The following is a 12,036-nucleotide window of genomic DNA, read 5'->3' as shown; positions in this document are numbered from 1 at the left end:
CCCCCCCGGGGTCTGTGCTGCAGTGCCCATTGACCCCTGGGGCAGGGAGGGAGCGGGATGCACTAGCTGATGGCAGGGGGTAGTGGGGGACAACTTGTGCATCTGGTGATGCATGGCCAGATGTCGCTGGGAGGAGTTTATTGTCACCACCCCTTAACTAATCCATCTGGTTTGTGGCCTCCCCCTGCAACCTGCCTGCTGGAGCCAGGGCAGGAGGTGCAAGCCACGGAGTAAGGGGCTCTCTGTAACATCTGTCCCCTTCCTGAGCCTGCCTCTGCTGCTAGCCCAGGGGCATGGCCTGGGCTGCCCCATCCCTGCTGGCATCCCTGTCCCACACAGCAAGGTTCTCCCTCGCAGAAGTGTTGTGCCTTGCCCCATAAACACCACAGACACAGCAGATAGAAACTGTAAACTTTAAAACAACTGTTGAAGGATGCGCTGGCTCTGCAGAGAGCGAAGCAGGGCTTCCCTGTGGGAAGTACAGCATGAAGAGCTGGTTTCTAGGCTTTTTCCCTAGAAAATCCCTGCTCAGCCTAAAGCTAAGCTGTGGTTAGCAGCAGCGACGGCAACTTGGGCTTACTCGAGGAAGATCGTTGCAGAAAAGGTTTCTGGCAGGCATGGGCACACTCAGGATGGACTCTTGCAGCCACCAGCAAACCTGTGGCAGCCAGAGGGCCCTGCATGGCCTCATGGGGCTCCAGAAGCTCAAGCAGAGGGTGATGGCAGATCCCGAGGCTTGCTGCTGCTACAGCAAGCCCTCCAACAGCGTGCAGGCCATCCCTGGCCAGGGTACGAGGTGTGACGCAGCACCTTGGCAAAGGCACGTCTGCCCCCAGAATCGAGGGGCACGAGCAGCCTCAGGGTAGGCTGTGCCCATCACTGGCAGAGCATGCCAGGGGCATAGCGACGCTCAAACTGGCCCACGTCGAACTTGCGCTTGCAGCCGGCGTAGTTCATGTAGCGAATCTTCCCGAAGACAGCCCGCTCTGTCCAGCCGTGGTCATGTATGCCGCAGATGGACCAGAGGCAGCCTGGCAGGCATGGGGACGGACTGTCAGCTCTCCCCCTTGCTCAGAGGCATCCAGAGAGCAGGTGGGATGTGGGTGACGGGCTGGAGCCCGTCGGGCTAGAACATGGGCTAGGTTGCCTGCAGAGAGCCCTCCCCCTCCATTGTGGCTTTGGCCATCAGAGATAAGACCCCCCACCCCGCTCCTGCAGCTTGCCTGTGTATCCGTTGGGGTCCCTCCCGTCCAGCTCGTAGCGGTCATTGAGGTAGATGGCAAACCGCAGGGCCTCCTCGGGGGAGTGTGTCCACTCCAGGATCTTCTTGGCCCAGTACATCCGCAGGAAGCCATGCATCTTGCCCTCCCGGACCATTTGGAGCTGGGGAGAAAGGGACAAGCCACAGTGGTCAGTCTGTGCCAGCTCGCCTCTGCCCCTTGGGTGAAGGCTCAGCGTTTCAAGAGGGGGAGACACGGGACAGTACCTGGGCAGCATTCCACAGTGGGTCATGTGTGGTCCCCTGCTCCAGCTCCTGCAGCTTGTAGAGAAAAGGCCTCTTGTCTTTGGCATGGAGCTTCAGGGTGGTTTGTGCCCAGCTGTAGGCACCTGTAAGCAAGAGATGAGGAGCAATGCGGAGCAAGCCACTCTTGCAGGGCCCCAAGGAAGAGACGAGCAATTGGGCTACTGAGGGCACCGTGCCTTGGAGGCACCAGCCTTGAAGAGAGCTTCCGCCAGCTCCTGTCCTACCTCCAGAAGCTACCAAACGATGGCACATTAGTGCCCCCATGGCCCCTCTCCTAGCAGAAACAGGATTGCCAAGCTGGGGTGACCAGCTGGGTAGTAGCCTGGCCGCCAGCGTTGCCCACCCATCCCAGGATGCTACCTTGCACGCTGTCGTAGTTCTCATTGTAGTAGCAAAAGTTTTCAGCCAGCTCCCGCCGCACTACAGCCTCCTCCACGAAAATGTCCACTGACTCCTTGTACTTGCCTCGGTGTTTCTGCACCTCCAGGATGGCTCGCTGGGTGGAAACCTGGCCTGGGGACACAGAGACAGAGGAAGTTGGGCTGCTGGTCGGAGCAGCAAAGCCCAATGCTTGGCCCTGCTGAGGGGTGGGAAGCCTGGGACACTCACCGAAGTGGAACCACGGGGACAGGTTGCTGAGCGCCTCCTTGTTGGGGTTGTTCCGGTGGGAGCCAAAGGATTTCAGCCGCTTGGCGATGAAGGACTGCAGCACAGCCAGCCCTGCAGCTGTGCCGGGGGTTGCCCACTCCACCTCCTTCACAGTGCGGTCCACCTGCAAGCTGGAATAAGAGGCCTCCCAAGCAATGGGCTGGGCAGCAACCAAGCAGTGTGAGTACATTTGCAGGTGCTCTTCAACCAGGGCTGCCCTGAGTGTTATGTCCCCTGGATGTCCCCAACCAGAAAGTCCCCAGGTCATGCCAGCCTTCTCCTCTTAACCAGCCCTGCATGGCAGTGATGTGGGAATTGAATGAATGAGATGGGAATCTCCCTTGCCCAGGGCATCCCCATCTCTATACCACCCTTGCGTGACCTTAGGCAGGTCACTGTCCCCATCCCCTGACAGGATTGAAAAGCAGCTGTGAAATTCTTTGGGACTGCTTGAAAGGGGGGTGTGGAGGTGTCTTCTGCTGGTACCTCTGCTGGGCAGGACGGGGGATACGGATGACAAATGACGGGGGGGAACTCAGTGAGGAACTCGGGGAGCTGAGCATGGATCTTGCCCCGGATGGTACTGGCACTGTACTCCTGCTTGGGGGAGGCGATCCAGCAGGGCACGATGTTGTGGGCATCAACCTGGGAAAAAAAGCCATGGAGGAAAGCATGAGCAGGAGAAGCAAACGGTCCTGATGATATGACACACGCTCCCTGCTCAGGTCACTCCAGCATACCTCTGCAGGAATGAAACACAGGAGACAAGGTTCTCCCATGTCTCACTAGTCAGAGTTTTTCCCCTCCCAGAGCCAGGGCACTCACCTGCGCAAATGGCACATCCTCCGGTAACCTCTCCTTGACGTCCTCCACCCACTGCCGGGGGAGGCGGAGGGGGCAGAAGTCTGTCACCAGCCCACCCACGCCATGCTCCACCACGAATGGAGGCAGCACATCCTTGGCGTAGCCTAGCAGCAAGTGGAAGGGGATGTTCAGCTCCGCACACTCCTACAACAAGGGGAAAAGGGCTATGGGATGGTCTATGCCTCTGCAGGCCCCATCCCACCACCATCTGCTGAAGGGATGGATCTGCCTCCTCCCTTCCCCAGGAGCCCTGTCCCACTCAGCGTGGACATCCCTGCAGCAGCCATACCTCGGCCACCTCCTGCAGGCCCCTCAGCATGAAGTCGTAGTGGCGGATGGTGGCATCCAGGAATTTGGGCACCAGGCAGAAGCAGACACACAGAGGCAGCTCCTGCTTGAGGGCCAGGCGCTGGGCGTAGAGGAAAGCCCAGTTATCTGGGGAAAAGGAAAAGCACATGGGGCAGAGCCGGGGGAATGCTTGGCCAAGGAGATGGAGACAGGGTTTCGCAAGAGGAACCCCCCCACTCCCCCAGGCAGAGGGGACACCGTGGGGAGGGACTGGCACTTTCACCACCCGTAAGAGTTCTGTTTCCCGGCCCCCTCCACCAACTGGTTCGCACCTTGCACCCGCTGGTCCCGGGACATCCAGTAAAGGATGCACCGAGCATCATCCTTCAGGTCCGAGCCCTGTGAGACGAGACGAACCCGCTTTTTGTTGTACTTGAACTCCCGCACGGAGGGGGCCGCCCTCCGTCGGGCCTCCTGCACCGCCTCCTCTTCCTCCGTCCTCCTCCGAGGCACGCGTGGAAGCTCCGTGGTCTCGGCCTTTCGCTTCCCTTGCCCCCGCGGCATCCTTAAGACTGCCCGGGCCGGCGCCCGGAGCAACGTGGTTGCGTGCGGCCCCTGCGAAGGGAAACGGGACCGTATTGAGCTCCCGGTGCCTTGCCCGTTCCGGTCCCCGATGCCCTGCCCATCCCAGTCCCCGGTCCCCACCCACAACCCGGGGGATGCTGGTACCCTGCCCATCCCGGTCCCCCTGTCCGCTCCTGGTCTCCGATCTGCTCCCGGAGTCCCGGTCCCGGTCCCCGGCTCCTACCTGGCAGCCACGCGGCCCTCCGAGCGTTACACAAGCCCGGGGGCGTGACGATGGGCGTGGTCTTTGGGATAAGGGGCGTGGCGATAGGCGTGGCCTTTGGGATAAGGGGCGTGGCACCAGCACCTGGTACCACACACCCCCCGCCCCCCGCACTCGGAGGCCGGTGCTCAGCCGATGGCTCCGGCGCGCCCAGGGGCGCGCCGGAGCCATCGCCTGAGCACCGGTCCCCGGGAATGGGGCGGGCAGTGCCAGTCAGTGCCTCCCCTCCCTGCCCCCGGGAACGAGGAAGTGGCTCCAGCCACCTTGAGCCATCACTTGGCAGTGTAGCTCCCCGCTGGCACCATCTTCTCGCCTTGTGTCCCCGGGTGCTGGCACCTGTCCCCACGCAGGGAGTGGGGGTGCTGGCTGTGGACATGACCCAGCAGAGAGGAGGGCTGCCCCTTTCCCTTCCCCTCCCCCTGCTGCTGCTGAGCCTCGTCATGTCGGATCTCACACTGGGTAAGGGCTGAGTGGGATGCGACGCTCTCTGTGGGGTGGGTGGGGAGCGGGGAGCATCGTTGCCCAGGGTGGTGGGTGGCCCTGGGGTGGCTTCACCCACAGAGGTGAAACACGGTGGGTGCTGTTAATTCTCTGATATCTCAGTGCTGTGCCACTGCGCAAACTGGGCTGCGCTTTGCAACACAGGAGTGACAAACGTGGGTTTTTTGCCTCTCACATGTGTCTCCGTTCAGGCCAAGACCTTGGTCCCAGCTGGACCTCCTTGTTGAACTGAACCTTGGTCCCTGCTGGGCTCGTTGCCTTTACTACGACCTGCCCAGCAGAACCAAATGGCCCTGCCCAGATGGCAGCATCACCAGGATGTCACGGGCCTGAAAAACTGCAAATGCCATCCTGATGTTTGCACTTGACACAAAGCAAGAGCAGTATTGAGTTGAGCACAGGGAAAAACCTGAGGCTTGTACCTCCTGCGAGCCTTTAGCTACAGCCATAGGTCCCGTCCTCCTGCATCCCTCAACCCGCTGCAGAGCTTTTGTGTGTCGCTGCATGTCTCTAAGAACTCGCCCTGAGCTGCAAGCTGGGATTTGTTCCTCTGTGGCCCCCTCTTTGTGGGGCTGGTTCCCCTGTTGCCATTATTTACACCCGGCGCTATCAGTTCCTGACTATCTGCAGCAGAGAGGTTTGTGTAAACTGCTGCTGCTGCAGTTCCAGACTGTCTCATGGTCACCAGTTCCTGCACGGCTCTTCCTGTTGGACGGGTTTGTCTGACTTCCTCCAGGGTTGGGTGACAGTGGTGGAACCAGTCTCAACACTGGCGCCTACAAGAGTTTCTTTCCTGAGACTGGTGATGCCCATGGCTTGTTCCTGCATTATTGGGCTTAGGGATTTACATGCCCTGCCTTGCTGACAATCATATTGCAGTTCAGGGCACCCATGGTCTTGATCCATGCAGGATGGTGAATCCCCACTCCTGACGACCCAAGGCTGATATGTAGGTCAGGGAGCTCATGGCGGTGGTGATGTTGCACTGTGCAAAGCACAACCATGGTCTCAGCCTTTCACCACCAGCCCCTGTGTCCCTCACTCTCCCACCTCTTTGCAGGGACCATCACCACAAATGTTACAGTGACCACCTCCCTGTCTCTCCACCTCTCTCCACCTCCGACTCTCCCTACCTCCCCGACACACACAGAGACCTCGGAACTGCTGCCCACCACCTCAGCCTCTGTGCCTCCCTCCAGCCCTGAAACCTCCACCCCAGAAGTGCCAACGGATGCCTTCACAGCCAGCGCTGCAACGCCTCGGGAGAGCAGCCTGCCAGCCTCCAGCATCACCACACAGCAGGCAAGGGGCAGCACGGCCCACAGCACTCGGGGATCGCCTGCCGGCACCACGGTGCAGCCTGACCTCACCCCAACAGGGCTGGAGCTCACCACCGGCACTCCAACTCCAACCCCCATGGCTGCGACACCCACCCATGCTGAGACAACCATCATCACACCTGTGGAGACCAGCACGGCCCTGGCCTCCACCTCGTTTGGAGCTGAAACGAGCACGCTGCCTCCCCCCACCTCCGCTCTTCTGCCCTCCACCCGGGTGGGCACCGCGCTCAGCACCAGCACCCGCCCAGGGCCGGCCAGGACCACACCGCTTGGCAGCACATCCCCAGCGACCGGCAGCACCTCTCCTCCTGCTGCACCAGCAACGACAGCTGCTTCAGATGAGCCCTCGACGATCCCGACAGACGCCACGGCCACCGCCGTTACCAGCACAGAGGTCCCCGGGAGCACCCCCGCCCCCAGCCAGGCTGCCGGGACCACCCCTGGTACCTCCACCCCAAGAGCATCGGAGACCCCCAGTGCCACCGCGGGTGAGCGCAGCGGCAGGGTGACAAACCCCCGCGGGATCTCCCGTTCTGCTCCCGCCAGGCGCCCGGTTCCCTCACCCCTGCCCAGCCCGTGTTCAGGCCCCCGGCCGCAGCCCCGGGGCAGCCGACCTGTCTCCATGGCGGATGGGTCTCACGCTGCTCCCCGCGCCCTGGCCGGGCTCAGCCGCCCCATCACGCCGCGGGGCCGGGGCGCTCCCGCACACCCCACGCTGCCGAGCGAGGCGGGCGGCAGCGTGCCCGGGCCGGGCCTGGGGGGGGGAAGGGGCGGGGAAAGGGGGCGTGGCCTGCGGGGGGCGAGTCTGCCAAGGGGAGCAGGGAGGGGGCGGGGCTTATGGAAGGGGCGGGGCATCTGGAGCGCGGAGGTGGTGGCGCGGCTGCGCGCGCGCGCACGTGCCGGCGGTGTGGGTGCGCTCCGGCGGTGCCCCGACAGTGAGACCGAGCCCCAGAAACGTGGCTGTACCCCGGCTGTCCTTCTAGGCAGCCGTACCCTGGCCGTGACCCTCCCTGGGCGCCAGTGCCCCGGCAGTGGGGCTGTATCCTGGTGGCGTTGCCAGGATCCTTTACCCTCGGGCTGCAGCTGTGCCCTGGCGACGCCCCCATCCATGCACTTGAAACTGGAAGGGAGAATCATAGAATCGCAGAATGGTTTGGGTTGGAACGGACTTTAAAGATCATTTAGTTGCAACCCCCCTGCCATGGGCAGGGAAACCCTCCACTACACCAGGTTGCTGAAAGCCTCATTCAACCTGGCCTTGAACACCTCCAGGGATGGGGCATCCACAACTTCTCTGGGCAACCTGTTCCAGTGCCTCATCATCCTCACTGTAAAAAATCTTCTCCTTATATCTAATCAAAATCTCCCCTCTTTCAGTTTAAAGCCAGTTTTACCCCTTGCCTTATCACTACATGCCTTTGTAAAAAGTCCCTCTCCAGCTTTCTTGTAGCCCCTGTAGGTACTGGGAGGCTGCTAGAAGGTCTCCCTGAAGCCTTCTCTTCTCCAGGCTGAACAACCCCGACTCTCTCAGCCTGTATGTATGTATCGATGTACCCTGTCCCAGCGTCCCTGACCATGCATGTGCCCCCAGTGTCCCTGTACCCCAGCAAAGCAACTGTATCCTGACAGAGTACATGTACCCTGGCCTCACGCCTATGGCATGAGAGCTCCCCACCAGAGTGGCAGTACTCTGGCAATGCCCCCAGTGTGCTCATGCCCTGGCAGTGCCCCAGGGTACCTGCACAGCCGCAGGGTGGCTGTGCCCTGGCAATCCTCCAGCATGCCTGTCTGCCTGCGGAGCACCCGTGCCCTGGCCCAGTGCCTCCAGGCACCTCCGACTGGTCTTGTCGCTGACCCCAACAAGAAGGAAGCGGCTCTGGCTGTCAGCGGCGGGTGCGCTTCAGCCTTGACATGCTGTGACATAGGGAAGTGATGCCTGTACAGATAGCCCAGAGGATAAACCCTCAGCCGGGAGCACGCCCTTCCTGAACGCCGCCTATTCTCTCGGCCAGTTCCTTGCTCTCGGACAGAGCAGGTTGTTGTCTCCTGAGGACTTTAGTGCTGGGAGGCACTGAACATCACCCAGGCAGCCCAGCTGCTTCCCTGGGCTTTTTTCGCAGTGGCACTGTCCCCTCACCAGGCAGAGGACAGCACAGTCTCCAGCTGCAAGGACCTGGTCTGCTGCAGCACCGGCCTTGCTGGCCTGCCCTGCCCGCTGCTTGTGCCTGCTCTGGATCCAGCTGTGCCGCTGATGTCTGCTCGGTATCGTGCCTGTCCCTGTGAGTGCCTGTGTTGAGTGGAAACCCCCCCTTCACTGCCAACACCTGGGGAGTAAAAGGACCCACGTGGATACTCCTCCTCTGCCGGGCAACAGAAACCCCAGTGCTGGGGCTTCAGGAGTGCTCGGAGCGGTGCCTTTGAGGAGGCATCAGCTCCCACCCACCCGGACATGGCTGTGCAGAGAGAGGGGCTGCCCCTTCCCCTGCCCCTGCTGCTGCTGAGCCTTGCTGGCCTCGCCGTGCTGCACTTCACGCTGGGTAAGGGCTGAGCGGGATGTGATGCTTTCCGTGGGGCGGGTGGCGAGCAGGGAGCATCATTCCCTAGGGTGGTGGGGTGCTTCACCAGCAGCAGGTGCCTGTGAGGTGTGGGGGGCAAAACGCTGTGGATACTGTTTGCCGTTTGCTAAATGGGGAGCAGAGGTGGACTTACAGCACCTCCTTTGTGTGAAGATGAAGCCCTTCAGTGCAGACACCCACCGGGGCTTGGGCTGGGATCAGACCTTTGCCCTTCTCCACACTATTATTTGACCAGCTGCTGCCTGCAGCAGCTCAGGGAGGCAATGGCTGCCGGGAGTTTGGGGGGGTTTCTGCTGGGGTTGACAGAAAGCAAATGGCGGCTCGTGACTCGGTTCCCCATCTCCATGTGCAGAGCACAACCCCGGACTCATCAGGTTTGTGGGTTCCCCAGGATCACCAGGGAATCCAGCTTGGCATCTCAAAGCCTCTACCTCGCAGGCACCCCTCGACAGAGGCCTGGGCAGCCAGGCTGTTTTGTGCAGCCTTTCAGAGGGGGTTACGGATGGCTTGGGCATTCCTCAGGGACAGCAAGCTGCCACGGCATGAGATCTGTGGAAGCAGCAAGGACGTCCCTCTCGCATCCTGCAGAGCTTTTGTGTGTCACTGCACGTCTCTAAGAACTCGCCCTGAGCTGCAAGCTGGGATTTGTTCCTCTGTGGCCCCCCCTTTGTGGGGCTGGTTCCCCTGTTGCCATTATTTACACCCGGCGCTATCAGTTCCTGACTATCTGCAGCAGAGAGGTTTGTGTAAACTGCTGCTGCTGCAATTCCAGACTGTCTCACGGTCACCAGTTCCTGCACGGCTCTTCCTGTCAGACGAGTTTGTCTGACTTCCTCCAGGGATGGGCGAAGATGGTGGGATCCGTCTTAACACTGGCGCCTACAAGAGTTTGTTTCCTGAGACTGGTGATGCCCATGGTTTGTTCCTGCTTTGTCAGGCTGGGGGATTTATGTGTCCTGCCTTGCTGATACCCACTCAGCAGATCTACGTGTTTGATCCATGCAGGATGGTGAATCCCCACTCCTGACACTCCACAGCTGATGCGTAGCTCTGGGTTCCTGGGGGAGCTCATGGTGGTGGTGATGCTGCGCCATCCCAAGCACAGCCGTGGTCTCAGCCTTTTACTGCCAGCCCTTGTGCACCTCATTCTCCAATCTCGTTGCAGGAAGCACCGTCGCGAATGTGACAGCGACCATGTCCCCAACTCACCCTACCTTCTCAACACCCACAGAGACCTCGGCACTGCTGTCCACCACCGAAGCCACTCTTCCTCCCTCCAGCCCTGGAACAGGAGCCTCCACCTCAGAGAGGTCCATCCCGTCCCTGGGGACCAGCAATGCCTCACCTCCCACTGCAACTCCTTCCACTGCACCAGCACCGACAACTGCTTCGGGCAAGCCCTCGACGACCTCAGCGGACACCACGGCTACCCCCAATACCAACACAGGGGTACCTGGGAGCACCCTTGCTCCCAGTCAGCCAGCAGGGACCACGGCCAGGACCGCCCCTGACATCTCCACCCTGACCGTAAGGCCAACCCTGGGCACCTCGACAGCACCTGAGACCCCCAGTGAAGCCACAGGTGGGTGCAGCCGCGGGGTGCCTGGAAGGGCAGGGGGACAGTCAGGGTGACAAATCCCCATGGGGATGCTGGGCACATACTTGGGTGGCTTCATGTAAGTGGCTTCATTTAGGCTCCATCTGTCCCCAGCTGTAGGAGCATCCTGCACCTCTCTGCAGACAGTGCTAACGTAATGTTGCTTTGCCCAGGCACGGAGCCCTCTTCTCCCACAACTGACTCAACTCAGACCTCAGAGGTGACCCTCAGCACCCCTGCAGAATCGCCAGTGACACAGCCCATCTGCCCCACGGCCACATCCAACACCAGTAAGTGCAGTGTCCCGTGGGCATCGCCGTTGCCCCGGCACTCGTGGCTTTGGGCTTCCAGGGACCAGTGTGGGGAGTCCTGGAGCTCCACTTCTTTTGCCATGCTCTCCATACAGGGCCATCGATGCTCTGTGGGATGTATGGTTTCCTGTACAGGTGTAAGGTTGTTCTCCTGACAGCATAGGGTGTCCATGACATGATTAACCTGGGAGGAGGTCCTGCGTCTGTGCCAGCGATCCCGGGGAGAGACCCTCCCGGATCCTTTGGTGCAGGCCAAAGTTCAAGGGCAATAACTAGAGCCCTGTTTTTTGTCCTTAGGTGCCTCTCACCTCTTTCTGTCGCTGCGGCTAACTGTTCCCCTGGTCCTGGGGAATGCCACGGTGCAGGAGCTGGTATTGTCCAAGGTGAGGTGTGCTGGGAGGGGAGTGCCACTTTGCATATGACAGCCACGGGTCAGCCAGCTGGGGAGGGGGTCTGGCAGCCAGCGGGAGGGGAACAACTGGGTCTCACATTGAAAGTCACCCAGAACCCTTTTAGATGAAAGGGAGACTCTTCTTTGATTGCTGTGGTCCAGGATCAGGCCCTTCCCAGGTGGGGAGTGGCAGTAAGAGACCCTCTCTGGCACCATTTGATGGTTGTCCTCTCCCCAGCTACACAAGGACCTGCAGACAGCGTTCCCATGTGCTGGCCTGGCACTGGAGTGGCGAGGGAAGAGGAGGACCTGACCACTGCTCCTCACCCGGCTGGGACCTGCAGGGCTGGCACCCCCATGGACTTGCAAGCCTTCTGCTCCCCACTCCTTACTTCATGGTGGTGCAGCCCTTGGGGATAACCTGTACAGCTCCCCTTGAACCTGGAAACCCTCATCCTTCACTGCACAGACCCAGAGGACTCCCAGTGCCCTCCGTGGGCTGAGGTGTCGCTTCCCACAGCCAGTCTGTAGAGCCCGAGCTCTCCCACCACCCTGCACCAGACCTGGCTCCTGTGGTGGGACCCCCTCCACCAGTGGTGCCAGGTGACTGGGAGGAGGAAACCCTGTGAGGCTGGGCTTTTACAGCTGGGACCCAGCTTGCTCAGCCACGAAAGCCACCCTGGGACTGACAGAGGAGAAAAAGGAGATCTGGAGCCCCTGGTACTGCTATGCCCAGGGCACTTGGGGGCTTGGTGATGGTGACCTCCAAGGATTTGCAACCGGGGATGCTGCGGTGCCCGAGGTCTTTGAGAGATGCTCTGGGTCTGTCTCACATCCAGAGTGGGCCAGGATAGAGCCCGAGGGTGGCTCTAGGAAGGAGGCAAGAGAGGAAAAGAGCCCCCTCACTCCCACCCAAGTCCCGTCCTGGGACCAGGTGGGCTCCCGAGCTCTGCAGAGCAGAGGGCGAGTGAAACCAGAGCCTCGCACACCGGCTCTCTGTCTTACCTGCAGCACCCTCGACAGAGAAGCACACCCATGCCAACACAGGCCTGGCAATAAAGAGAAATCCCACGTTTTCCGGGCAATCCCACGTTTTCTGTGGCAAAGATAATGACTTCTTGTTTTTCCCAGTTGCCTTCCCCTGTTTT

At 60.7% G+C, this 12,036-nt stretch overlaps 2 protein-coding genes across 2 annotated transcripts; one reads left to right on the top strand and one right to left on the bottom strand.

The window, feature by feature from the left end:
- Positions 1-876: 876 nt before the first annotated feature.
- LOC104383724 (deoxyribodipyrimidine photo-lyase) lies at positions 877-3,889 on the bottom strand. Its single transcript, XM_009991956.1, has 9 exons — positions 3,658-3,889; positions 3,327-3,472; positions 2,999-3,181; positions 2,660-2,818; positions 2,135-2,333; positions 1,886-2,038; positions 1,487-1,608; positions 1,224-1,383; positions 877-1,031 (listed from the first exon to the last, which is right to left on the bottom strand). Exons 1-9 carry the CDS (start codon positions 3,887-3,889, stop codon positions 877-879), a joined length of 1,509 nt encoding a protein of 502 aa, XP_009990258.1.
- Positions 3,890-4,183: 294 nt separating this feature from the next.
- LOC147528115 (uncharacterized) lies at positions 4,184-11,201 on the top strand. Its single transcript, XM_086618627.1, has 8 exons — positions 4,184-4,259; positions 5,734-6,501; positions 7,747-7,895; positions 8,388-8,550; positions 9,755-10,171; positions 10,360-10,476; positions 10,795-10,880; positions 11,127-11,201. Exons 1-8 carry the CDS (start codon positions 4,184-4,186, stop codon positions 11,199-11,201), a joined length of 1,851 nt encoding a protein of 616 aa, XP_086474753.1.
- Positions 11,202-12,036: the final 835 nt, after the last annotated feature.

This window comes from Tauraco erythrolophus, chromosome 11, assembly GCF_009769465.1.
Source record: "Tauraco erythrolophus isolate bTauEry1 chromosome 11, bTauEry1.pri, whole genome shotgun sequence".
Lineage (NCBI taxonomy): Eukaryota > Metazoa > Chordata > Aves > Musophagiformes > Musophagidae > Tauraco > Tauraco erythrolophus.
Note: the sequence above shows the minus strand (reverse complement) of the source record. Positions and strands in the feature narration are given on the sequence as shown.

Excerpts from the sequence above, each read along its gene's own strand:
- LOC104383724 (XM_009991956.1), bottom strand. The coding sequence starts at position 3,889 with ATGCCGCGGGGGCAAGGGAAGCGAAAGGCCGAGACCACGGAGCTTCCA. Across the intron at positions 3,473-3,657 it reads CCGGGACCAGCGGGTGCAAG|ATAACTGGGCTTTCCTCTAC; the intron begins GTGCGAACCAGT and ends CCTTTTCCCCAG. Across the intron at positions 1,384-1,486 it reads CACTGTGGAATGCTGCCCAG|CTCCAAATGGTCCGGGAGGG; the intron begins GTACTGTCCCGT and ends CTTTCTCCCCAG.
- LOC147528115 (XM_086618627.1), top strand. The coding sequence starts at position 4,184 with ATGGGCGTGGTCTTTGGGATAAGGGGCGTGGCGATAGGCGTGGCCTTT. Across the intron at positions 10,172-10,359 it reads GACCCCCAGTGAAGCCACAG|GCACGGAGCCCTCTTCTCCC; the intron begins GTGGGTGCAGCC and ends TGCTTTGCCCAG. Across the intron at positions 10,477-10,794 it reads CACGGCCACATCCAACACCA|GTGCCTCTCACCTCTTTCTG; the intron begins GTAAGTGCAGTG and ends TTTTGTCCTTAG.